Source organism: Cupressus sempervirens, chromosome 9 (genome assembly GCF_028749045.1).
Source record: "Cupressus sempervirens isolate cs-2001-9-10 chromosome 9, ASM2874904v1, whole genome shotgun sequence".
NCBI lineage: Eukaryota > Viridiplantae > Streptophyta > Pinopsida > Cupressales > Cupressaceae > Cupressus > Cupressus sempervirens.
In genome coordinates this window covers 385,477,276-385,505,169 of record NC_143126.1, presented here as the reverse complement: position 1 = coordinate 385,505,169, position 27,894 = coordinate 385,477,276, and the positions used below count along the sequence as shown (strand labels likewise).

The 27,894-nt window shown below is 36.0% G+C and overlaps 1 protein-coding gene across 3 annotated transcripts in view; it reads right to left on the bottom strand.

The window, feature by feature from the left end:
- Window positions 1-27,894, bottom strand: part of LOC149538878 (outer envelope pore protein 21, chloroplastic-like) — a 242,304-nt gene that overhangs the window by 62,970 nt on the left and 151,440 nt on the right. For all 3 annotated transcript variants that reach the window (XM_089800253.1, XM_089800252.1, XM_089800251.1), the window contains one exon: window positions 27,019-27,174. In XM_089800253.1, the coding sequence (XP_089656379.1) occupies window positions 27,019-27,174 (156 nt within the window). The remainder of the gene's footprint in view (window positions 1-27,018; window positions 27,175-27,894) is intronic.

Genomic DNA, 27,894 nt, shown 5'->3' with positions numbered 1-27,894 from the left:
TGCAAATTAAGAAGATAATAGTTGCTGGTGTCATTTAAGCAATTCAATATCATTATTTATCAGCTAGTTAGTTTGCATACCAACTGTTTGTAAAAATGCTAGTTGGTTGTAGGTGTTCATTTCTCATGATTAGATTATATATATGCACTGAATATTGACAAAATTAGTAGTACACTCACGTTAGGTCATTGTGTAGTCCATTTGGAGTCTTCTAGCACAAGATTCTCATTGATGCAAATTGAAAAAAGAGTCATTTAAAGCCAGCTGAAATACTATATTAGTCATACGTCCCTTGCATGTGAATTGTTTGATGAAATTCCTTGAGCTTTCATCAGCATTTTTTTAGAGCAGATTTGAGGAGGGTCATTACAATGGTATCAGAGCAGTTTCCTGCCAGCCTGATTGGGTTATTTCAGATTGAATTCAATTATCAGTATGGCTTTAACAGGAGACAAGGATTTGAAAGAAAGAATGCACAATGTAAAGAAGAAATTAGATTGTCCATTTCAAAAAACAGAGGACCTTCTAAGAACTTTGGAGGAGTTGGAAACTTATTTAGGCAAGTTTGATCAGTCAAGACCCGATGCTATGCAAACAGCTTTATCTCCAGCATTTGGTTCGTTGGTTAAGCCCCGATTATTGAGACATCATGATGAGGTAATAAGACTTACAGCTCTCTCTTGCATTAGTGAAATCATGAGGATAATAGCTGGCCTTGATTCTTATGACGATCAGATTATGAAAGAGGTACTTCATGTCATGGTAAAAAGCTTTGAAAAGTTGGACAACATTCGGGACCCTTATTTCACAAAGAGGGCAAGATTACTTGAAGTATTTGCAAGGTGTAGATTTGAAAATATTATGCTGGCAATTGGTTGTATTAGTGACATTCACAAGATGTTTAATACATTTTGCAATATTATGGACGAGTTTCATCCCAGCAGAGTATTGGCATCAATGCACTCCATCATGTTCACAATCTTGTTTGAGGGGGAGGATGAAATTTCTAAACTTTTGGCAAAAGACTTATGGTATGTTTGGAAAAAAAAGAGGAATTTGTCACCTATGGCATGTACGTGGTTAAAGAGCCTGATTGATAGGCCTAAGGATCATACCTTCCCTATGACAGGCAGAAACTTGTATGAAGAGTTTAACAGACATGCGAATTCGATACAAGGAGACATTAGCACATCTTCAGGTAATGGTTTATCTGCATCATCTTCACAAGCAGAAGGGGTTAAAGACTTTGTGCAGGTTGAGCCAGTTGCATCAGAAGGTGATATCACAGACACACCAGATTGCGTGATTGACACAGATAGTGATTCCAGTACAGTTGGGCTGGATGAAGTTACTACAATTGAGGATACTGTCATGTTTGAGGATAGTACAATTGATCAGAAAGTGAGCATTCATGACTTTGCTGAGAAAGAGTACCAGGCACAGTTAGATGCTTCGTCACATGAGGTTGAGGTTGGTAGAACTCTGCATGATTTGTCCAGCGAGCTGAAGGTGAGCAAAGACAGTATTGTGACTTCATTATCTCATCATGACAGGATGCGGGATATGATAGAGGATCACATTTGGATGATTCAGTTACAGGGAAGACATAAGGAAGTTCAGGCAAAGTCTTCTTGTGTTGACTTACAAGCGATTAGGGAAGGAACAGGAACGATGAAGTTGAGTTATTTACATCTTCTATCAGATCATGACCATCTTCTTACTTATCGGAGACTATTCAGATGCCTTGAGAAAGGAGGAGGAAGTTGACAAGCTTTCTCGCGAGCTTGAGGACACTCGAGCTTCTTTGGTGAATATTCCCTTGGCATTACAGGACTGGGAGAGACATGGGGATAAGCATGGCATGGAATTGAGTTTAGTTTCATCTTGCACTCCTGATACTCAGCTTTCTGCGGCAGGCAGATCAAATGTGGTCGTTGATAATGTTGCGAGTTCATCTTGCATTCACAACCAGGATACAGGGACAATGTCAGACAGGTATGTGGAGTTAGTTGGTATTGGTCATATTACTCAGGTGAGGAGTTTGCTTGAGTTACCAGCTGATTCTAGTTTACGAATATGGACTCGAGATTGTTATATTGGCGTTTGGGATTCAGTTGACTGGAGATCTTTAACACTTTTTGGTAGCAGTGATTGTTTGGGTGCTATCATGGATTTGATTAGCAGATTGCACGGTGTTGTCTTTTCTTGTGCCAACAGCTTGTCCGATGTTGGTATTAGTTTTTATACACTGGTGTTGGGCTTTGTTCATATATCCAGTCGACCATTCTTGCTGGAACGTGTTGATGATCTTTCATACTTGGCAGTGTGTACAGATGAGTCCCAGGATCATATTGGCATTGATGACATCCACGAGGATGCAGTGGGCAGTTTTGAAGACTTAATTTCCTTGGCAGTTTCTTTTGGTACAGAGGAGTTGGATAGCAGTGCTACAGTTTTTGATACTCTACATGTTGATATGAGCTTTGGAGTTGATTCGCAGGATATGGATGGTAATACTCTAGAGACCAGTAACTATGAGGATACTCCTTTAGACAGTGAGTCAGAGGAGGTTTGTAGGAGACAATCTAGCCAGTGCCATCATGTGTCTAGTCAGTTGAGAGTTAGTGTGCGAGACATTTCTATCGCTTGCCAACATTTCGACGCTGCTCGTCAGTTGTTAGCAATTTATGGATGGGGTTCTCCTACTAGTGATGAGCAGGGAGGTAATTATCTTTCCTTGACAGAGATCCACTCTTTATGGGAGGCTATTTGGATTCTGAGACAGAATTATATGCAGTTGGTAGCCAACAGAGATTATCTTATGGAGTGAGGGAGTACAGCATATGATGCATTATTGGCCAAGGAAGATGAGGTGAGTGAGCTTACTCAGCAGCTCGAGGTGACTTATTAGATTCTTGAGAGTACACAGCTGGCTTTCGAGGAGTCACGGTTTCATTTGGCTAAGGTGACCATGGAGTTAGAGCAACTGCAGTCTTTACCGGATTCTATACAATCACGGACCGTGGTGTCTAGTGATCCACAGATGTCCATGGTCGAGGTTGATAGAGGTAGTGGAGATGAGGATATATCTGTCCACGACACTAGTATTGGCATATTTGGTCCGTTTCCACTAGAGGCAGGTTCAACTAAGTTGCGCACTACAGCTGAGCATTGTGATATGTTTGACTTGGAGGGCACAGAGACTAGTGATGTTGTTGTTGATTTTGCACTCTTGGCTATATCATCCTCTAACTTAGCTGATGATCAGTCTCAGTTGGTTGTATCACGTCTACAGGATGAGTCTTTGACTCGGACTGGTTCTTTTTACCGGCATTATACTGTAGGATATGTTCATCGGTTTTCTTTTGATCCATGTGTTGAGGAGTTGATGGCAGACAGGTTTGATCTGGGCTCTCCTTTTTGCTATCTACCGTGTAATGACTATTCACCATCAGCAGTGCATGGGTGTTATGGTTATGAGACAGTGACCGGTGATCTGCAGAGTTGTGATAATTGCAGTAGGTGTGCAGTGTGTGGATTCTCTGTATTTGGTGCAGTTTCATGCAGGAGTATTCATCATTGTTGCAGAATTGTATTGTACATTCCACATAGACTAGTGGGATGTGTTGATGGTATTTACTATGTTGGCAATTTCGGTTATCTGCTCTACTTGAGTTCTGATATTTTGAGAGCTTGTTTCTCATGGGTTCCTGACTTTGGAGTTTGTGTGAGTTGTATTCGCCAATTTGATTATGGATTCCTCTTGGTTAATTTTCAGAGGTTGTTGTAGGAGCCTATGTTGACTGACAGCAGTATAGTTCATGACTACATTTGGGATCTAGGTGGATTGATTGGGTTGTTGTTTGACCATTGCTTGGGGACAAGCAATTTTGGGAAGGGCGGACAGTAATGTCCCCTTTTTTAGCATTCATAGCATGATGTTGTCGTTAGCCTATTTCCCCACGGTCCCGTAGGCTAACCAGGACATTAAAGGGACTTAGAGGCCATTTGGCCTAGATAGTTTCAATTGCAAGTATTTTTGAAGGGTTTTGAGGCAACTTTGGCCATACTTACTATTTATAGTAAGTCATCTTGGATATGGTCGGACATCCAATGGCAGCGGTATGTCGATGGTAATTGTTTAAAATCGACAAGAAGAATTGTTTATCATTGATAAGATTTGTTATGCATTGATAAAGCTATTTTATAAAGTTAAATTTAAATATTTAACTTTATTAATGCATAGACTATATTTTGTGAAAAATATTTAAATTAAAAGAGTCCCCTTTATTTTATAACACATTGGAGACATAAGTTACATAAAGGGAGTGATGTTTTATCCCACATGGAGAAAACGAAGGATTGAGCTCTTGTGAGAACACTATAAAAGAAAGGGAAGAGCTTTTTTTTAGGATGCTTGGAAATATCAAAGAAATTAGAAAATTTTCTGGAGATTATGTCTCAATAGTTTGAAAGACGAAATCCCTTCAAGTTGGAAATCTTGACGCCATTGAAAGATATGGTCTTGAGATTCAAAATGATAGCAGCCCAAAAAAGCAGATACGAAAAAGCGGAACCGAAAAAGCAAGCGGAAAAAGCAATCTTAAAAGCAATTCAAAAAGCCGATCCGAAAAAGCAGTCGAAAAAGAAAATCGGAAAAGCAAAGTAGAAGGGGCAACATTGAGGGAAATTATTACAGCCATCTACAACCAGGTTCTTTTGTTAGTATTGTTTTTTAGGGTGTTATAAGTTTCAGCTGTAAGTGTACATTATACCAGCATTATCATTTTGTAATCCATGTAAATGCCAAAAGTCTTGGCCATATTTCATGAGTATTGTATTAAAAATTTCATTGCAAATTAAGAAGATAATAGTTGTTGGTGTCATTTAAGCAATTCAATATCATTATTTATCAGCTAGTTAATTTGCATACCAACTGTTTGTAAAAATGTCAGTTGGCTGTAGGTGTTCATTTCTCATACTTAGATTATATATATGCACTGAATATTGACAAAATTAGTAGTACACTCACGTTAGGTCATTGTGTAGTCCATTTGGAGTCTTCTAGCACAAGATTCTCATTAATGCAAATTGCAAAAGAGTCATTTAGAGCCAGCTGAAATACTATATCAGTCATACGTCCCTTGCATGTGAATTGTTTGATGAAATTCCTTGAGCTGTCATCAGCATTTTTTGAGAGCAGATTTGAGGAGGGTCATTACAATTCTGTCGCCTATAACACTTTGCTCAGATCTAACAAATCGGAGCTTCATTCTTGTTGCAACCTATTTATTATCTGATATAAATATATATATATTCTCTGTACCTCAACTAGCAGTATCTGTGCATTGGTTTTGTGTTCGATTCGTCCCTCTCTAGCATCATAACATCTCTGTACCTCTGCCCATCATCTGTGCAACCTCTTGTCTCCATCCGTACCTCCACCCTTCCACCTCTCTAGCATCTTACTTACCAACCTCCTCACCCTTCATATGGCCTGCAATTTCTAGTGTATGGCCTGCTTTATTTTCCAACCATACGGCCCTTAGGATATCCCGTACGACCTCCATTTCACATTGTACAGCCCACCGATGGGATGGTCTTTGATCGTACAGCCCATTGTATGGCATACCTCCCCTTTACACCATACGCCACCCTTCATTTGACCACCATACACCCTTCATCTACTCGGTACGGCATCCTTCCCCTACTTCCACCGTACGGCTTCAGCAGCACCTCTACACATCATACTCATGGATACCGTACAACCATCATTCCCCCTCCCAGACGCCATACGACCAGTTTACTTGCAGCGTACGACCATCGTATCTTCTCTGTACCACACCTTCCAGTTGTCATTTAACGATATTTGGAAACAGAGAAAATTTGTCTTCCCAGGGATTGGAACATTACACAGAAAATGTGTTGAACCTTGAAACATATTCAGGGCACAATTGACTATAACTGAAGACTATTCAAAGATAAGAAAGCAAATACAATTTCTAGTGATATTAAATGTGTCTGTTGAAGCTTATAAATAGGATGACGTGTATATGCAATGAGGAAGCTCACCAAATGATACATGGAATAATTATCAGAAGTAGAACCTAGCATGTATAAAGCATAGATAGTTACTGATGTGAGAAACTCAGGTCATAGCCACTCACCATTGAAGTCACATGTCAGGCATTTATAATGGAATGGGATAGTGGATATGCAGTTGGTTACTAAGCAAGAATTTTTTAGGAGGATCTGATGTTCAGGCACCATTTGAGTATGAAGGGAATAGATACAAAGAGGAAACATAGTCTTGCCTCACAGCATGTATTCCATATGCAGAAATTTGCAGTATTTTGAGGAAAATAGAGGAAGAAGCAGTAACAGGAGTATGTAATCTGAATTGGATCAGACATGAATGCGGTGGTAGATATCATGTTTCACTCGAAGAGGAGTGATATTGGAAATTGAATGTTCAGTCATTCCCTTTCTAAATTGATGATCCCAGTTACATCTATGCCCAGTAATAGTCACACAGAAGCAAGAAACTGATTCTCATTCACCATTGAGTAGTGAATTTGAAATGCAAGCAATCATTGGAGGCTTGTCAATAAATACTTTTCTATAGCAAACGAAAGTGAAAGTAACAATTGGTGTTATAAATTTGTGATTATCAAGTTGTAATAGGAGGATGCAATACATTATTTGTTTCAGAACTCTCAGGCACCAAAAAGTATTTCTCGGGAGAGTATGGCGTAATGGCAAGTGAGAAGAATTGTTTCAGAATTCATTATCAAACCCGATAATAGAATGACATTTAACCTGTTATATGTTTGATTCTTGGAGTATTTGATCGGAATGTTAATCGGCAAGTGGTTCTCCTCTTTCATCTTTTTCTCCATCAAGGAGTGATTAAGGAGCGCTTCTAAATAATTGGGTGCCTTGGAATGTAGAAATCTCCAGAACAAAGAAAGTAACTGGAAAATCACCGTGGAAGCATAAACTAGAATGCCAATATATATGCACAAGAATTCAAATAAATTATTTTGGTTCAGTTTAGTAATACTTATTGTTTTGTTTTGTTTGTTACAGGTGCCCAAGAGGTTGAGTCGGATGTTGTATCACCGTATCAAGGGTTAGCGTCACTATGTTCCAACATCATTACTGAGTCTTCAAAAAGGTGTTTCCATTGTTCTCACAGATTTTGCGTCAAGATAATTGCATTAATTATAGAAGCTATGGTCTATGAACATGTGCAATGGAAGACAAGTCCAACATATTCACATATTTGAGCGGGCTTATTGAAACCGAGTTTTATAATCGCTAAGAATATAAGGCATAAAATTACAAAACTGCCTGTTATATTTAATCAAAATAATATTAAAGTTTTATTAGTTATATGTTATAAAGAGGTATGGTGCTTGAAATGGCAACCGATGCCGCTTCCGCTCTATAAATATGTGATGAAAGATCAAAGGAGATACAATAATTATAACACACATTCCTACGATTATTTCGTATTCTGAAGTTGTATATGCAATCTGATGTATGGTATTTTCATTGGCAAAGATTGAATATTGAACTAAGACCATGGATTTTGGATCACTAAATAAATTTTTATATGCGATCTTGGAATCAAATTGCAGTGGATTGATCATCATCAATGAGTGTCTTCTTTGCATTTTCGTTTCTAGTGTAACCACTAAGATTTTTTATTTTATTTATTTGCATAAGCTATAAGAGTCAAAAATATTATATAGTTTGTCCTTTAAGAACATTTTTTAATTTTGTAAATGATTCAATGTCAGAGAAGTGGATTAGATCATTTAGAGCATTCTAAACTCGATTATCATAGATATGGTGAAATATTTAATTGTTTCCAGATTTGTGTCTAGTTTGTCTCCTCAGGAGTTCTAGACTAGTTTGAAATTGCATAAATATAATTGATTTGTTGTGTCTTGATAATTAAATTTCTTATAGTTGAAGTGCATAGAATTTCTTAAAGTTTTACATCATAAACTTGTGATATCGACTCTATTGCCCTTTCAATTTTTGGCACTAGTCTTTATATTGCTACTGATTTATAATCTATATCCTAGCAATAATTCCATATCTTTCCTTTGAAAATTAGTATATTCAGTTATAATAATTCATACGCATTCTTATTTCAAAATATTTCATTCCCAAGTAATCATATTTATTATTATTTTCAGAGCATACAAGTACTCACATTTTGAAGTTATCATTGAAGTTGTGTAGTCAATATAAATTCAAGTACTTTTTGCAATTTTCACACAAGTTGAAACTTTTTCTAAATTCCTTGCCATTTCGGAGGACTTTCATTATGTTTATAATCGAGTTATCCTTCTAGGATCAGGTACATCTGCCTTGGCCTTGCAGAGCTAGAAGTGCAGGGGACTCGGATTACGTTAATCAATCTAGTCACGTTGGCCTTAAACTGATTGGATATCCCAGCATCGAGTTGGCAAGACTTGTAGGATTCCAATCTATGGTTTTGGGAACCAACAAGCACAAGTAGAAATGGGAAAATACAGAAAACTATTTTTTTGGTATTTTCTATGTTTTAGTATTTCGCATTTTCGGAGGCCGTCGAGGCATTTATGGGCTTTGGCAATGCCAAGAAGCTGTAGTACTAAGCTTGAACCTTCAAGCACCAAATGGTTAAAGATCTTTCCACAAAATCCGTTGATTCGTGATTTTGAGCTACGAGTAGAAAGTTGTGACTTTTACAAGTAGACATGATTTTAATATAGATTTTTATAGTTTTTGTAGTTTTTAGAGTTTTTTTTGTAAATAAATAACTTGTGAACTCTTCATTTTCATTTCCAGGGGATAGTGGTGACCCTTAGAATCCATTAGATTTGTATAAACTCTATTTTCGAATTCAATGGATCACTTTTTGGCTTGCAAAAATCAATTGTTGCACTTCAATTATTTTCAGTTCAATCACAATACCATAAGTTCTACACCAAGTAAGTAATTGCACACATATGGCAATCCTTTGCCACCACCATACACCCCACTATCATTATACAGAGTCCATTCTTCACTATACGAACAATTGTCATTGCAAGTCATCTAAGGGTCATTGTACGTCATTTATGCTGCCACCATATAGGCCCACTCTCAGCATCACACATCAAACACTAAATCAACGCCCCTCTCCACCGTATGCCCGTTAGCCCATAGACTTAGACTTGGTTGTACAACATAAACAACTTTGGCTATCCATATACAAGGGGAAAACATTTCATCTTAAGTTCGGCCAAGCAAAGTTGCACAAGTTCCGAATCTAGTTGGGAACATTATAGTGGTATCAAAGTTGGTGATCTAGCCAACCTATTGGGATGATTTAGAGATTTTGGAATTTGAATCACACTTTGGCACCCAACTGCGATGGAGAGTGGTGGTTGAAGGCACTACAAAGATAGGAAAGGAGCTCAGTAATGGTATTGACCTTCCTCTAGATATATTAAAAGTATGTTCGAGTCAAGTGAACCAATCACCCTCAAACATTTTTAGAGGATCCTTGCTCCAATAAAGATGGCTTTAAGCCACCCCCGATTGTTGAGACATGATGACAAGGAAACCAAGTTAGTCATTGTCACATGTCTAAGATTCTAAGAATCTCGGCTCCTCTAGTACTATATGTTGATGACACCCTAAAATAGACATTGCACTTGACCACTGACATCTTTCACAGACTTGATGACATCTGTGGTGATCTTTTTGGTAGGATATTTACAATATTGGAGAATTGGAGAATTGTGATTATAAAGCAACATGAAGCTTTTGGCAGATATAGCTATCAACATCATTTCACGGTTTCGGATTCTGAAGCTTACGAGTTGCTTGAGGACAAGCAATCTTTGGGTGGCGAGGATTTGTGATGTCCCCAAAATTTAATGTAATAACTTGAAAAAAATTTAATTGATCGGTCCCCGAATATAAATAATACAATAAAGGACCTTTAATTAATTACTTGAATTAATAAATATGGGGGCCCAGATTAATTAACTAAAATATTTCGGTGGGATTCAACCCTCACCCTACTCCATTCTTTGTATTACTTTGCTTGGATCTGGCAAATCACAGCATCATTTTGATTGCAAATATAACCCTCTATTTCAGCAACATATTGCACTTATCTCGGTGTTGGCATAAACTCTATGTATGGTAGTATTCATTATTATTTTTATTTGTATTTGGTCGGCACCATCACCACTTTCGGAAGTGCATGCTAATTCCTAACAGTATGCCCTACAAACTCTACTCTTTTGCCCCTCTACACCATACGCCATACCCCTTGGGCATATTCTACCCACACTCAACATACGGCAGCCTGTACTTGCTAATGTATGGTGGTCCTTTCCCATCACCGTACACCCCTCACACTATCTACCATACACCCTACTATCACCGTATGGATAATCCATTCTTCACCATATGGACCTCCCCTCAATAATTGTAAAATTTCCATTGCAAATCATCTAAGGGCCACCAAATGTCATTTATCCTGCCATTGTACGAGCCCTCTCTCGACATCACACATTGAACACTAAATCAACACCCCTCCACCATACGTTTGTCGCCATATAGACTAAGACTTGGTCGTACAACATGCATAACTCTAATCATCCATAAACAAGGGGGAACATTTCATCCTAAGATCGGGCAAGCAAATTCGTAGAAGTACCAAATGCGGTTGGGAACATTACACTAAACAAATTCCCAAGTTCATACAAACAAAAAAGTAATCATTTTTGTATTGTGGTCATTCTTCATTCCAAATAATTCTACCAATAAATCAATAAATAATTGTTTTGATTCTTACCCATTCAAAACCATGATTCCATGCATGTATATGTCTATATAAAGCATGTCATTAATATATATTAAATTAAAAAATTAAAAGAAATTTATAGCCCCTTTACTTATATTGTTTCGACACTCCTTCCCTATTCCTCCTCTTTATCCCTCCCTTACTCTCTTAAAAGGCTCCTTGTATCACATTATGCTTTACCCTAAATTCACAAATCCAAGTAAAACAAAAAGAAAAACATGGTTAGAGATATGATCTTTGCTCTCAAAAATAAGATACAATAGAGCTGTTTTGAAAACCATATAATATATTAAAAAAACCAAATATATGCCCCTTTATTTATATTGTTTTGACACTCCTTCCCTCTCTGCCTCTCTCTCACTTTATCTCGCTCTTGCTCTTTGTAATATCCCCTTATTGTATCACATTATACTTTGCCCTAAATTCAAAAATCCAAGTAAAACAAATAGAAAAACATGGTTAGAGACATGATCTTTTCTATCAAAAACAAGATCCAATAGACCTATTTTGGGAACCTGCAACCCAATTAGATAATAGTGTAGATATAATCCATGAAATACATCCAATTCTAGGGCTAGGAAATATATATATGAATCGACTCAACAAATCTTAATGATTACATGGGAATTCAACCATAACAAGGGTTGTATTGGAAAACATAATGAGGTGTCCCAAGTATCCTCTACCCTAGGCCCAATAGCAAGTCCTTATGCTATGTGGCCTCGTGTGATCCTTAACTAATGGTCCTTAACCATCATCATGAGGTGGCATAACTAGCGAGGGATTTACAGCATTCTCCTCCCTCATGTCAACTTCTCGCCTCTTATGATTGACTCAATCCAACAATTGATCAGTGTGGGCTAGTAAGGGAGCCACAATGGGGTGTTATTGACCAGCGATCCTAGGCCCAAGCCAAGAACTTATCCTCCTCGGCCTCATGTGGTCCTTAACCTACATCATGAGGCAGCCTCATGATCCTTGACCGTCCTATTGTTCTCAATTTTGACATCACAAAATTGAGGCAACATTATGCAATTTTCTCATCGATCAGTAGGTGCATTGGTAAGACATCTTGAAAAAAAATCATTGCTCTTTATGTAGTCTTGTCTATGTGTTCTTTTGAAGGTTTTCCATCGAGATTATCCCCAATTGTTTGTTTGTAAGAGTTTCCCTTCTTGCACTGCAAACACTCGATTTTTGGTAAACTTTCACGTCCTTTCTTTGTTTTTTTCATGTTGTAAATAGTTTTTGGTCTTGTTTTTGCCTTATGTGAATGGCCCTTGGAATTCCGCTCTATTCAAGCTAACTTAGGTGCAAATCGGAGTTGTCTAGCTCAAGTTATAGGGGAAAATGTGGGGTTTTTCAGGTCAACTACATATTTTTATTAAAAACCTCATAAAAATAGGCTTCTTATTGGCAACTGGACAATATAAAATTATATTTAATATTTAAAGTGGATTTTGATGTCTATTTTTAAATTTCAACTCATTCTAAGTTGATTTGACCATAGTTTTTTTATGTTTTATGAAAATAGCCTATTTCAAGGCTATTTTGCATGTTACTTTATTAAAAACTATAATTAGATATTAAATATAAATAACTGATATTACTTAAGTGCATAAAAGTGGAATTTTTATTACATGTTGCATACATCCACATGCAAAATACTTCATGGAAATCCTCTCCCACTAAATTATAAGTCCCAATATAAAATTAAATGGACTTTTTATATGCAGTAACATGTCTTAGTGTGTTAAGTGGGGTTTTAATATGTATTTACATATTTTAAGCTTATTCAACTAATGTAAGTGAGAAAATCTAACTCATTTACATATGTTGTTGCATATATAGTTTATTTTAATTGTTTTAATGCATTTAAATGGAGTTTTAAGACTTGTTGCATCTACATCATTTAAAATAATCACTTAATGGACTTTTGAAATAACTTGCATGTTTTTACAATATGCAAATGCTCTTCAAAGACATAGGTGGCAATTTTTGACCCAACTGCATCTATATGATGTTTTAAAAACTTATTTTCATCTAGCCTAAGTCAAAAGTGGCGAAGCCTAAGTCAAAAGTGGCGAATTTGAGACCAATGCATATGTTTTAAAAATATAATGACTTTCAAAAGCGTTCTCCAATAAGTCTTAAAGTCAATAGACTAAGTGGCGATTTTAGATGATTTTACATGTTTCTAAATTCATGTCTTTACTTCCAAATAATGTGTTTTCCTTTACAAAGTCAAGGATGGCAATTTTTGGTGATTTTCCCTTATAAAGAGAGAAGTGGCATTTTTTCAAGGAAATGCATACATTTCCAAATTCTTTTGACTTCCAAAAAATACATTTTAGCTTAAAAAGCCCTATCCTATCGAAGCAGCAATTTTTAGAGAGAATGCATATATTTTGTGACATGTTAATGCCTCTCTAAAAGGCATTTAAAGTCTACAAATTCCCTATTGAGAAGAGTGACGATTTTTGGAGGTTTTGCATATGCATTTTGCCAAAAACAGCCCGTAAAGGGCACGATCTTCATAAAAAAATGTTGCATTTCTAGGTGTTTTTGGCGCTGAATCCCTTCAAGAAGCATTCTAGAGCAAGTATTTTGATTTCAAACTTGTTTTTCTTCATTTCAGCAAGTTAATCTTTTGCCCTAGGCACCGTTTTTACATGCTCTTGCATATGGACTTGCTGGGTCAAAGTTTGTTCCATTTTTTGGGCATTGTTATCTCTCTAACCATCTCCACATGTCCAAATTCGAACCATGTTGTTTGGAGTTTGAAATCTATTTAAGTCTTCAGCTTTGGACAAATCTAAAATCCTAAATCTCTTGGGTTTATTTCAGATTTGCTCTAGTTTTGGATAAAGACTTGTTTTCTCATTCTTGGTGTAGTTGGTGTAAATTACCTTTGTTATTTTCCTTAAGGAATTTGTATATATTTGTTTTGTTTGTTCTTGCAAGTCTTTGTCATTTCCATTTTCAGATTCACATCTCCTTTTATGTACATGAAGTTGTCCCTTCTATCTTGTGTCTTCTTCTCCAAGTTGCATGTGCAAGGTTTCATATTACTTGCATATGCAATTGGGTGTGAAATCCCATTCTTAAAGTAAAGGCAAGTTTATTTTTCCCCACATACGAATGCAAGTTAAAGCCCCATCATCATGCATTTTATGTAGCTCCATATGGCTGCCTTATGGCTGAAGTTTCTCCCACAAGCTTGCCTGATAGTGTATCATTATTTGCACTTATTAAAATGTGCTATGCTCAATGCGTTACTCATTTATGCCCTTATTCACTTAATTCCAAGCTTGCTGGTCATATATGTAATTCACTCCCAAAAACCTATTTTTGGCTATTCTACTCATATTTGAGTTATTCTGACCTTGACCCATTTGTTCATTCTGTATCCTTAATCATTCCATTCATTTTTCCTATCCATATCTTGTCCAAAACTTGTGATTTTACATCAAAAACTTATCATGGATCCCTTGCATGAAGACATTCTCACATTATGGGATTTTCACGTGATAGTTCTGCAAGCATACAATTTTGCTATGTCAAGGGAACCTACTTCAGCAAAGGGCAAAGACAAAAAGAAGATGAAGTATCAGTACAATTAGTATCATAACTCCATTCCACCATCACAAGTAACTTCCTATTGTGATAAAGTGTGTATTACCAACATATCTCACATGAACATTGAAAATTTCCTTGCAAGAGTTGATGATGAAGTTATCGAGAATATGACATGGATCAAGCAAAGTCTGTCATGTTCCCATTCTTTATAGACAATTGTCGAGGCCATACGGTATGAGTGGAGGAGTTGTACAGTATGAGCAGGAGGCCATATAGTTAGAACAAGGGTCGTACTGTCAGATGTTGGCGTGTCCGTACAGTAGACACAGAAGTTGTATGGTGGTCAAGTTGGGAAACAAATTTGTCTATAAAATGTGGGGAGAGCAATGACATATGGCTTGAGAAGGTTGTATGGTCTGGAGTAGTGATGTATGGCTTGGGTAGGCTGTATGACCGTACGACAGAGGCAAGGATTCGTATAGTATAGTCTGTGGGTGACAGTATGGTGGGTGATGGTTTGCCAATTCCTCCTAATGAACAGATGAGAACATTGTAAATTGCTAGAACAAGATAGTTGCCAATAGAATTCATTGAACAATATATATAATTACAAATAAAGATAGTGCATGGATTTTCCAGAGCCGAGCAAGTAATACAATCTGAATAGGGAGAGGGTTGAATCCCACATAAACTGGTATAGCCAAGTAGGGAAGATCTTTCACTTCTGAAATGACGAAAAACGGAGATTCCCAACTGGAATTCGCAGTACAAAAAACATTATTCAAATCACATACCAACTACTACCTACATGTGCTTAAATAAGCTTCAGAGGAACTTCCTGAGGGTTTACAAAGATAGCCGACGGCCACACCTACGGAAACAATTAAATAAAAATGGGTCCGAGATATACTTAATCAATTGGCCCACTAACAAAGGTTTCATTAAATATTTATTTTGACGGGAACATTACAATCCCCCTGTCCCAAAATTTGTTTGCCCTCAAGCAAATGCAATGTCAGATGTTGTAGAATGTTTTCACCTTCCCAAGTCCCATCATTCAAAAGCAAGTATTTCTAGCGTGCCAAGTATTCCCTCAAGGTAAGGTTCCACAGAGTCTTCTCTTGTACATCAATGATCTCGGCTTGTTCTAACACGGGCTTCCCTTCATTAAGCTGCAGAACATTTGTGGTTACTGTGATGTTCTATCCCACGGCTTTCTTCAACCAAGAGACATGAAAGATGTTATGGATGCGGCTTCCTTCTAGAACTTCTAGTTCATAGGAAACTTCACCGATGTGATGAGCTACACAATAAGGACCATAAAAACTTGGCTTCAATTTTTCTTTACCTTTTGCCTTCAATCAGGACTGCCTATATGGATGGAGTTTGAGATAGACAAGTCTCCCACTTCGAAACTTCTCTTGATGCAGTATTTGTCAATGTATATCTTTTGTTGATTCTGTGCCCTTTGTAAGTTCTCCTTCAAGAATCTCAAGATGTCTTGCCCTTCCTAAAGCTAGTCCCTCGTCCTCCTCATTAGACACAACTTCGATGTAGTGTATTTTCCCTTGACTGAGGCATCTATGCCCAAGTTCGCACCACTCCTTACAATTGAAACATAATTTCTTCTTTCGGAGCTCTTCTCTAATAGCTTTGTCCAACAAAGGCTTCTTCGGTAGAGATTTGTTATCTTTGTCCATTGGAAATACTAGTAGTTTGGACTGGGAGTAACCTCGAGAGGATGATGTCCATGATGATGCCATGCTTCACGCCTTTTTAATAGCCTCCGAAAGGATGGCAAGATTGAAACCCTTTACCCAGCCCCTCAGTGGTTCTATCACTCTGTCCATAAAGAGAACTATTCATCTTCTTGCAGAAATTTCCATAACCACAAAGAGAGTTTCTGAAATTTTGCGATGTACTGGTCGACCGATCCAGTTTGCCTCAATTGTGCCAACTCTTTAAAGTTTAGTTCTAGATCTTTAACTGATCTACCAATCTTTCAACGAATTCTAGATCTTTAACTGATCTACCAATCTTTCAACGAATTCTACATAAGTATTTACTTGGTCATGCCCAAGTGTGATAGTGCCATGATGCCACCATTCATGCGCCACTCCCTCCAAGTGGAGTGTTGCAAATTTAATTGCTTCTTCTGGCATTGGATTAAGCTGGAAGTAAGTATCAGCCTTCATTACCCATGCTTGGGAAAATATGGATCCCGATCCATCAAATGGTGACAATTTGACTTTACTCAACTTCCCTCTGAGATTGTCATTAAAATATCCTCGGTTTCTGCCTCTGAAATATCTCATTCTCAATTTTGTGTAATCTTTGTAGGATATATCCTCTTCCGAATTTGCATTATTCCAGTCTTCTTTCGACTGTTCTTGAACTTCCTCAAAGATTGGTTGCTTTCCTCTATGTGGTACCTCCGTCTGTAGAGGGAAAGTCAACATGGATGGTCGAGAGCTTGTTGGATGAGGGTTTGCCTTACCTGACACTGAGTCCATGATGTGACCATTTTGTTCACCAAATATCTTATTGTCTACTAGTTTCTTGAGAGTTTCTTCCATAAGTCACGAGTATCATTGACCTAAGCCTAATTCCTCGAAAGATCGCTTAGTAGCGCCATGAGTTTGGCAAAGTGGGTTCTTAATCTGTCATTCTATCAACTGAATGGGATCTCCTTCTTTTCTCGCTATAGACTTTCATTCATTGTCCACGGGCTATTAGGATCTACCACTCTGATACCACTATGATGTTCCCGTTCCCTATGGACAATTGTAGAGGCTGTATGGTATGAGTGGGGGAGTTGTACGGTCAGATGTTAGAATGTCTATACAATAGAAACAGAAGTTATACGATGGTCAAGTTGGGAAATAGATTTGTCCGTACGATGTGGGGGGAGCAATGACATACAGCTTCATGAGGTCGTATGGTGTGGAACGGTGATGTATGGCTTAGGTAGGTTGTATGGCAGTACGATAGAGGCAAGGATCAGTACGGTGCAATCTTTGGGTAATAGTACAATGGAGACGGTGGGTGACGGTTTGCAAATTCCTCCTGATAAACAGATGAAAAAGTTGTAAATTGCTAGAACAAGACAGTTGCCAATAGAATTCACTAAAAAATATTTATAATTGCAAACAAAGATAGTGTGCAGATTTGCCAAACCCAAGCAAGTAATACAAAGACGGAACCCATTAAATATTGGTGGGTATGTCATGTCTCCTAATTATGATAATATTGATGAATAGGTCAATGAAATAAAATAGTTGTAATAATTATTTTGAAGAATATATACTAAATTATTTTAACTATATTCTAATAAATATGTACTAAATTATTGTTGGAGTAAAAGGCTATAGATAAATCATATTATAATTTCATTATGCATAAATAAAATTATACTAATATATTGTTAAAGAATAAATAATAATATATTATTGATATAGTAACAATATGTACTAAGATCTAATAAATAATAATCAACCTAATAAAGTTAAAAATAATAATAACATACTTAAATATAAAATACTAATAAACAAGGATACAATACAAATAATTGTAATAAATATCATCCATATATAAATTGATATAATCTAATACTTAATCTTTATAAAGAGACAATCTATTAATGAATAAATATATTAAATGAAATAAATTACTAAATCAATCTAATCGATTATATTATGAAGAGTCATGATTGATGAGAAATAAAGATATAAGTATTAGGAAGAAATGTCATTTAAAAGGATAGAGAGAAAATATATGAAGGGGGTAATGGAGAATATAGGAATTAGGTCTACAAGAAACTTGAAGGAGAGATACTGAACTAATGTTCCAACTGGGGACATTACAGTGGTATCAGAGCAAAAGTCCTGCCAACCTGTGAAGATAATTTTAGAGAAATCAAAATAGAACAAGTAAATATTTTTTGAAGGCATTATTCAGAAAACAATGGCCATCATTCAAGAAGAAATGGACCATTCAAACCTGCTCTTTTCACTATTTGCCTATCAGAATTGTTCATTCCCATCAGTATAGGTGATTGACTTGTGAGAAATATGCTTCCCTAGTATATTAATTCTTATAAATAATGACGTTTTCTTAGGGATGTTGACCTCTTAAAATATAGAAGAAGAGAAAATGATATATTTGAGACTAATCAAAAAAGATAATCAGAATTAAACAGGGATGGGTACAAATTAAAACCCAACCACCGTGCCCAAGTAGAAGAGAGAAGAGAGCAGTGACTCAGCAAAAAAGATCTTTCAAGGGATAGGATGGAAAATATATATACCCGTCCTATTAGTCCCACGAGGGAACATGTTAGTGAAAACAATATACACTTTCAGCCTAAAATTAAAAAATGATTAGCATACATCATTGGACCAGTATCTTCTTCAATTCAAACGGTTGAATAGACAGTGCATCATATTTTACAAGAGCCTCATATTTTGGTGTATGATTGCATGTAAATGGAGGTTTAACTTTGAATTCATTCCATCAGAGACCAATATAGAAGGGATTGCACATCAAATTACTCCACATTATTAATATGAGCATATGCCAAATTGACATCGGATTGTAAGGTAATCGACACTTCATCTTATGTAGACAGAAACAAAAAAAATTGTATTGGATAAAAGGGAAAAATAACATTTATTGGGAGAGTGCAAAATCTAATTCAGCCAGTTTATTGTTATTGGAAAGAACAAATTTTATATACTATTGACAGGAGGTAGTTGGTCAAGTTTAGATATAAAACCAAAAAAAATGAAGAGCACTCGCTGTAATATATAAAGATTAAATCAATGAGTCAATGGAAATCTGTTCAAGGAATATTGATCATTTCTGATAATTAGAAAAGAAAATATCAAGTGATAAGGGGATGGGAAGATCATAAATGGTAAATTGTGATAATGATGACAATATGAGGAATGACTTTTTGAAAGTAATTGTAAGCATCTATAATGCTTCCACTCCAGATCGGAAGGCATGCAAATAATACATCAGCGTTGAGACTTTACTAGGAGTTAATTCAGAAGAGAGAAAAATAGAGATAGATCAAAACAAAAGGAGAAGCAATTAATAAGCATAGAGAATTCAAGCCCATCATCCAGATCAATTTTGGGACAGTTTTTAAGGAAAATACATCTAAATTGAAATAATGAGGAAGATCCAACACATAATCAAATCACGGGTTACGTTATTAACTGATACAAGGAAGAAATACTAGCACATCTCAATCATCAGGCAGGCCACCGAAATAATGAGAGTGTTTGTACCACCGTCACAAGATATTGGGTGGGATAACCAATACCCACATCAATAGATATAAACTACTAGCATAGGCCAAGGTAAGAAAGATAAGTTTAATTCATTATTTGTGAATTTTAGTAAATAAGAATATTAAAGAGAAATGTTGATATATCTATGGTTTAATAGATAAAATAAGAGAAAATAGAAATAAATACTATTGTGCAATAAGTAAATAAAAGGAAGCTAAAATAGTATTGTGACAAGAAAATAATGAAGTGAAATATTAAGATTAAATATCTAATGTCTTATTTAATTTTATTCCTTGATTATCTTAAATACAATGATTCAAGATAAATTGAAAATGTATGTTAATGGGCTGATCCCTAGGGCAAGAGAGGTATGTGTTTCACTCTTGGGTTTAGGGTTATTGAGCTATGGGACCCTGCCACAATGTGTGAGTAATCTAGTATGGTATAGCACCTAGGCATGGTGTGGGATGGAAAACAACCATTGAAATATCTAAGAAGCCTTGGTAAAATTATCAAGGTTCTACCCAAGCTTTAATGAGGTCTCCTTGTCCAATCCCAAATGACCTAGCCTATACATTGGTATGGTATCACACCTAGGCATGGTGAGGGATGGAAAGTACCCATTGAAAGATCAAAGAACCCTTCGCAAAAGGATCAAGGATCTACCCAAACTTTAATGAGGTCTCCTTGTTCAATCCCTGGATGACGTAGCCTATACATACATAGTGAGCTTATGAGCAATAAATAAGAAGAGATACCTCGATTGATTAAGAAATGATTATATCTAACTATGATGTTTTGATGAATACACGAATTATATATGTATGCTAACTTGTGTTCCCTTTGTGCAGGATATTTCATTGCCTTAGCCTTTGATTATTATATTATAAGAGGTGATTGATAAAATAATATTTGTATTAAGTGTATGCATCGTGTATGCTTTGTGTCTTATTGCTTTTATGTGTCTTCTTCGTGTATACTTCATGTTTTCATGTATTTATGTGTCTTCTCTGTGTATGCTATGTGTCTACAAGAATCACATATTTCCTTTGTGCACACTTCATGTTCTCATCCATTACAATATAAACTCCATGCATATCTTGTGGTTTTTTGCATCCTAGCATAACATGTATGTTGGCTTTAAAAGAAAGGTTCAGTGTCAATGGTCATTGCTTGAGGAAAAGCAATTTGAGGAAGGGCGGATTGTCATGTCCCCTAATTATGATAATGTAGATGAATAGGTCAATGAAATAAATAGTTATAATAATTATTTTAATGAATATGTACTAAATTATTTTAACTATATTAATAAATATGTAATAAATTATTGTTGGAGTAAAAGGCTATATATAAAGCATATTATAAATTCATTATGAATAAATAAAATTACGCTAATATATTGTTAAAGAATAAATAGTAATATATTATTCGTATGGTAACAATATGTACTAAGATCTAATAAATTACAATCAACCTAATAAAGTTAAAAATAATAATATACTTAAATATAAAATAGTAATAAACAAGGATACAATACAAATAATTGTAATAAATATTATTCATATATAAATTGATATAATATAATACTTGATCTTTATAAAGAGACAATCTATTTATGAATGCATATTAATGGAATCAATTACTAAATCAATCTAATCGATTAAATTATGAAGAGTCGCAACTGATGAGAAATAAAGATATAAGTATTAGGAAGAGATGTCATTTAAAAGGATAGAGAGAAAATATATGAAGGGGGTAATGGAGAATATAGGAATTATGTTTACAAGAAACTTAAAGGAGAGATATTGAACTAATGTTCCAACAGGGGACATTACAGGTTACTCATTGGATACAGTGCCTAAAGCAAAGAACATGGAGTTTGAACTTCAAAGGATCACATTGAAGAGGTTCGCAACCAGGAGTTGCTTTGACTGGAGAGGACTACATGACAAGATGAGGAAGCAAGCCCTACACACACATTGTCTAGAAGATTTTTGGATTGATGTAAGTACCGAGGTGCATATATGGCACATGGACTATACACTCGGTTGACTATAAAGCAGATTGTGGATTTCAACTTAGCACCAATCCCTCATGGATTTGAGGATGATGATCAAATCTTAGATCCCGAATATGTTCAGCATAATGTGTAGAAGTTACCCATTCTTCCGCCTAGATGGCCATGCAAGGGAAGTACCTCAATTTGGGATCGATTTCAGTCCATTCTTGATAATACCAACCCTTGGATGAAAATAAGGGGTCTCAAGTGCATCAAGATAAAGCCCAAGTAAGACTTCAATCCTATTGGTCTGATTGGGTTGATATCTAAAATAAAAGGTAAAGGTAAAGATGGAACATCATCGTCGACATTTGAACCTCCTATCCAGAGTTTGCCCAAGCTATCTATCGAAGGAGGGAAGGACTTGAGAGTACTTGAAGTAAAGGGGATTGAAACTAAATCAATCCAAATTGACTCAAGTGATGATGACGCTAAGAAATCAAAGGAACCCTCACCACTAGTTCCATGTCCTCTTGAGGTTCTTGCGACAACTTCTATTCCAAATTCAACACCAGTATTAGATGAATCTCATTATTCACCCTTGAACATGGCTTTGGATGCATTCTTCACCGAGCATCCATCTCTTGAGGATCCTGTGACAATAACTCCAGCATTGCTTGTGTCTTCAAATGCACCTGCATCAGAAACAGAAGGAGATCAATATGACTACGAGAATGTCTTTGATAAATATTCCTTGTCAATCCCTTCCACTACTATTCGGTCTACATCATTGCTTGATGTGACTTCAGCTTGGCTTGAGAAGTTTATGATTGAAGTTACACATAGCAATCCTACTCCTACAACCATTCAAACTAAGGAGCCCTCTATAGTCACCACTGTCATGCAAGGCAATCTAGAGTTAACTACAGTGACTACTAGTTCAGCTGGAACATCTTCTTTCAGCTTTCCTCCATGGTTGAGCACTATCATGTAGAAGAGAAAGAAAGAAGAAATCCCACCTGGGGAGTCTGACAAGCAAGTGACAAGGCCAAATGTTTCAAAGAATAACAAAGCCAAGATAGTTTCTTGAGATGTGGTTAATGAAAATCACATTAAGTATGTTGAAGTAGTTGAACCACTTGTACATAAATCTACTGAAGACATGCAGCTTGTTGATTACAAAATTACAAGAGTTGAACTTGGTAAACAAACCAAGTTGAGTTATCAACAGGATGCACATGAGGTAGTCAACTTCTTAACTCGGAAGAACGATGAACTATGGGATAAGAAGAGCAAACTCAAGGAGGAGAATGCATGTCTCCTAGGAATCATTAAAGAAATGAAGAGATCTTCCTTGGGTAGTGAACTTGTTCCAGATACATGTACGGATAGAGTAAAGAAGGCACAAGTTCTAGATGAGTGGGCTGCTAGTATTGAATCACAAGGTCTTCAAGTCATTTGAGATATCTACAAAATGTTGAGGAAAGGAAAGGAAGTTACTGCTCAATTAAGTGATATTCAAGAGTCACTTAAAAGACAATTAGAGTTATTGGATGGAGACATTGGTGCTTAGAAGAGCATGATGGAGTTTGATTTAGATGGTTTATGTGATTATGAAGTCATCTCATTTGTTGAGATGTATCACGATTACAAGCATCTAATGATTAACAAAGAATAAGTCATGCAATAACTCATGAAAGATGCAAGGGCAACAGTAATGAAGATTAATGAGTAAGAAGATATGATTAGCTAATGTTACAAGAAATTGTCATGTGGAGTTATCACTAAGAATAGAGAACTCAAAAAAGAAGAAGATATTCTTACAAGGCTCGCTGAAGCAAATTGCTTACAGCTAGAAGTGGATAATTTCAATCTCAATGTAATGAATATTTGCAAGCTGAAAGTGTTCACTAGATTAATTGAGCAAAAAGAAAATTTCTATAAAAGAAATTTCGGAAACAAAAAGTACATATCGAAAGATCATAATGGTTGTTGAGTACATCGGTGAGCCTGATGCTGAAGTTGTGCGTAACTCACTGCACAAATTTGCAAAGATTGTTGAGACTCTTTATACATTTCAATTTTTCATATGCTTAAAGTAGAATAGCAATAGGAAAGCCACATGTTAAGAGCATCTATGTTGTAAGTACAAGATAACATGCACCTGTACAACCAGTTCATGTAGTTAAGTTGCAATCGCAATAGGCATGCAACTTTGAATAAAGTCAAAGTAGTTAATTAGAGATAAGTCAAGGTAGTTGAAGTTGTTCCACTTTTTCCTCGACCCTTATCTCTTTGTTTTTCCTATATAAAGGAGAGAGCTCATTGTAAATAATCATCTTTTTCTTTATAGGAGAAGGCTGAGCTTGTGACTTGAAGGCTTTGTATTTCTTGTTGCAAATCTTTGAAGTGAATAAAGAAGCAAGTTTTTCTCAAACTTTGTGTTGTGAGGCTTGGAATCAATCTTTGTTTCTTATGTTGTATTGATTAATTCGTCTTTGTTACTACTCTCTTTGTGAAGCATTATGTTCTTGAAAGACTTTGAACTTTCATAAACAAGATTGATATAGTTTGATAGTGGCTGCAAGTACTAGGATTTAAAGACTTCAAGCTTTACTTCTTAGCATATTATTTCATATCAGAATTGTTGAGCAAAGACTCTGAGCTTTTTTAGTTGTTCGTGCTTTTGTTTCAAGAAGGGTTTTTGTAGGAGACTTTGGGTTCTTGCTATCAACCACACGAGTCAAGTTATAACTGCTGTCTTAAGGTTGTTCTTACGTCGACTTTTAAGCTACCGGGTATTACTTGGCTATTTTCATATATTGGTGAATGATGACTGAATGATGTTGAAATTATAGAGTGATGCTTAATTGCTGAATTGTATGTTTTTCTGATGACTGTGTGTGGATTTGATAATTGTTTGCTTGATTTCTTGAGGGATAAATGATTTACAGATGCAATGTCACAGTTATGCATATCCAAAGTCTGATCAGATTATTCCCTTCAATCAATTTCCTTGATGCTATGCAACAGCTGGTGCTTATCCTTGTTCTCCATTAATTGGATGTGTCTGATACTTTTACATCTTCCTACCTAAACTGAAAAGATGCAATACTTCACAAGGGAGGCCTTGCTTTCCGAGAGAGACACCCTTAAGTTATTAATCACTATCATTTAAAAAGATTATTGCTTCTTTATTATAGACTCCATTACTGCTATTATTCTTTGTCACTGCTATTAACAATGCTAATCACTGGCTTAAGAGATCATTTAGTCACTGCCCTAGAAAAATATATTTTCTGGTTGTCAAATATTAATGAGCATTCTTTATGAATTGCGGCTTCTTATTTAATTTTGCACACACCCTTAACATGTTTTTCTTTTGTATCTCCTCTCCAACCACTCTTTTTCTGCTATGAGTAAATTGATAATCTTCTCCCTTTCAAATCCATATTTAACATATTCTTACATCTGCTGTTGTTTATCTACACAGTCTGCTTTCAAAATCGGAATGATATTTCAATGAATGGATGCCCAAATGAGTTTCACCATACCTCTCTTTATACCTTCCAAGAGACGCCTCTTTACAAACAATAGAACATATCAAATCAGGTCAGCTAGCACATATAATGCTTAATTTACATTTAAAGACACGACCAAGGTTCACAACGAGGTCAGCCAGAGATTGGGACAAATGGTTATTATATTGCATCCTCAAGATAGAAAATCCAGCTCTAGGGAGTTGGCCCTCTCTTATTAATCGAGTCAGCTCTAACCCTTAAGTGGCATTTTTAATTATTATTGATATATTTTATTTTACTGCTTCTAATTCCATCATTAAGTGCTGTGGTTTATTATTTATTAAGACTAACCTTGGGCCAGACATGACGCTCTTTGTCAATGGGTGAGTATAAATATATCAGTGTGTGAAGGGAAACCTTGAATAGAACATTATATGCATATATTACTAATTTTCCAAGACTGGAACAGGAAAGTTATCTATTAGAAATCGATTGAAAATGGTCAATTCAGTACAGGGACGTGTTTTGAGTATTTGGACCCACTCATGCTAAAACAACCGAAGCCACAAAACTAAATTGGCAACGTTGAAGAGCAAAACCAATGAGGCAAGAGGATGGCAAGAATTTAGCAGAGACTAAAACAGTGTAAGACCCCACCTTGCATATAGCTAATACAACCCTAGATCATACATGTTTTTCTTTAAAAGATGGTCAGATACATTAAGAGATTATAAATGAAATAATTAGGTGGCAATATTCTTGGTATCCCTAAATTAATTAATTAAATCTCTTTCCAAAAAATGTCAACAGATAAGTGCTAATAGAACAATGATGTGATTTTTGTCTTCTAAAAAAATTAGCCATTTTTACCTACGTACAAATTTATGGCATAGACAAACACCTGAACTGAATCTAACAAAATATTCCAAAGAATATCCACACCTAGAAACCTGGTGACAGGTTCCATTTTGATACATATTCATATTGATAGGTTTGGCACAAGTAACTTGATAACTAGTTTCTGCCCAAAAATAAACTTTGACCTCAACTCAGGTTCTCCAAAAGCAATAAGACAGGCTATGAGCCAAAAGGCAGAAGCCCCAGCTTGCCTAATTCTCAGTTCAGTGACCCTTGGGAAAATCCTAAGGGTTTTGTTCTCAGAAAACTCATCATAGGTCATCTAAATAGGATTGGTGGCACTGCTGAACCATGACAATAAAGGACATGAAAAACTGAGGAAGACAGAAATGTCTCTTTTCCCCACTGTTCAGATTCATCTTCACAAAGTGTGACCATTATCCCAGAAACAAGAGAAATGATTCATTCTTCCCTACAGTTCAGCTGCATCTTTAGCCACATGTTACCACAGTACCCCAGAATCAAAGGCAAATATATCAACTTTCCCCCTGTTGATCTGCATTTTCCCAAAATGAATACTCATAGTCTGGTGTACTAAAATGTGAGCACAACTGTATCTGTATCACAAGTGCAAGCTTCTAGACACCATTGTTTTAGGGGTATTGTAAGAAATGTTAAGTGCAAATATAAGTAATGAATTAGTGCAAATAAAGTTGCAAGGTTATAGCATAAGCACGTACCCTTCACCCCTCTCTTGCTCTGTTTATGTCTGAGTGGGGGTATTAAACCCATTAATTTACCTAAACCTTCCAAGCATGTAAATTAAATTTACCATCCCAAACATGATTTCAAGAGCTAGATTTTAATGAAAAAAACTGTGTAATTCTACTAAAATAATCCAACCTTTTGCGATCCTGGGTTGAAATTGTACCCTGCTTTTGTGTCCACGCTAAATAACCCATTAGTAGTGATGGGCAGTGTCTTCTTTCCTTGGAGATCAAAAGTGAATTCTCTCAGTTCTGAATGATACTTTACACCTACGTCTATGCTTGAAAGAATCTGCAAAAGAAAAAGAAGCATATCTTCAGAAACGAGAGCATTGCCTATATATCAAATGCATTGCCTTTAGGTCGTTGAACCAGAAACTTATCTTCATTTACCGTCCTAATTTTTGAATGCAGTACAAAGAAAACTTCATACAAAGAGCACACATGCAACCAATTTAAGAACATCCAAAGCTCCTTTTCACAGAGTCTCTAATAAAACTTAAACTAATTATAATCAATGATACGAAATGTAAGAATGATAGATTTGATGCATAATTGATATACCATATAATATGATAATCGAAAAACCAATGTCACTGCTTTCTCTGATCTAACAATTAGATAAATTTATATAACTGCAGTTGGTGCCATGCAATCAATGTTAAGCATGGATAGATTATCTCTGCTGTCTCTCGCATGATCAATGATAATTGTGCAAGGATGATCTTTGATCTGCAGGTCTCGAATTTTCTCTGCTATCTCTTATATGACAATGTAGATTATACTGCAAATGATCTCTCAGTTTCTTGTGGCCTTTTCTGATACATCAATGTTAATATGATATATGTCTGTTCTCAATCTCTTATGGCAATGATATAGATCTGCTATTTCTCAATAGCACTCTTGAAGTATGCAACAGTCTCTTCAATATTGCTTCTAGCAATATGGTAATTGTTGTCTGATTTGGCTTTATCGATATGCAATCAACTTGGTATTGGTCTTGACAAGACAT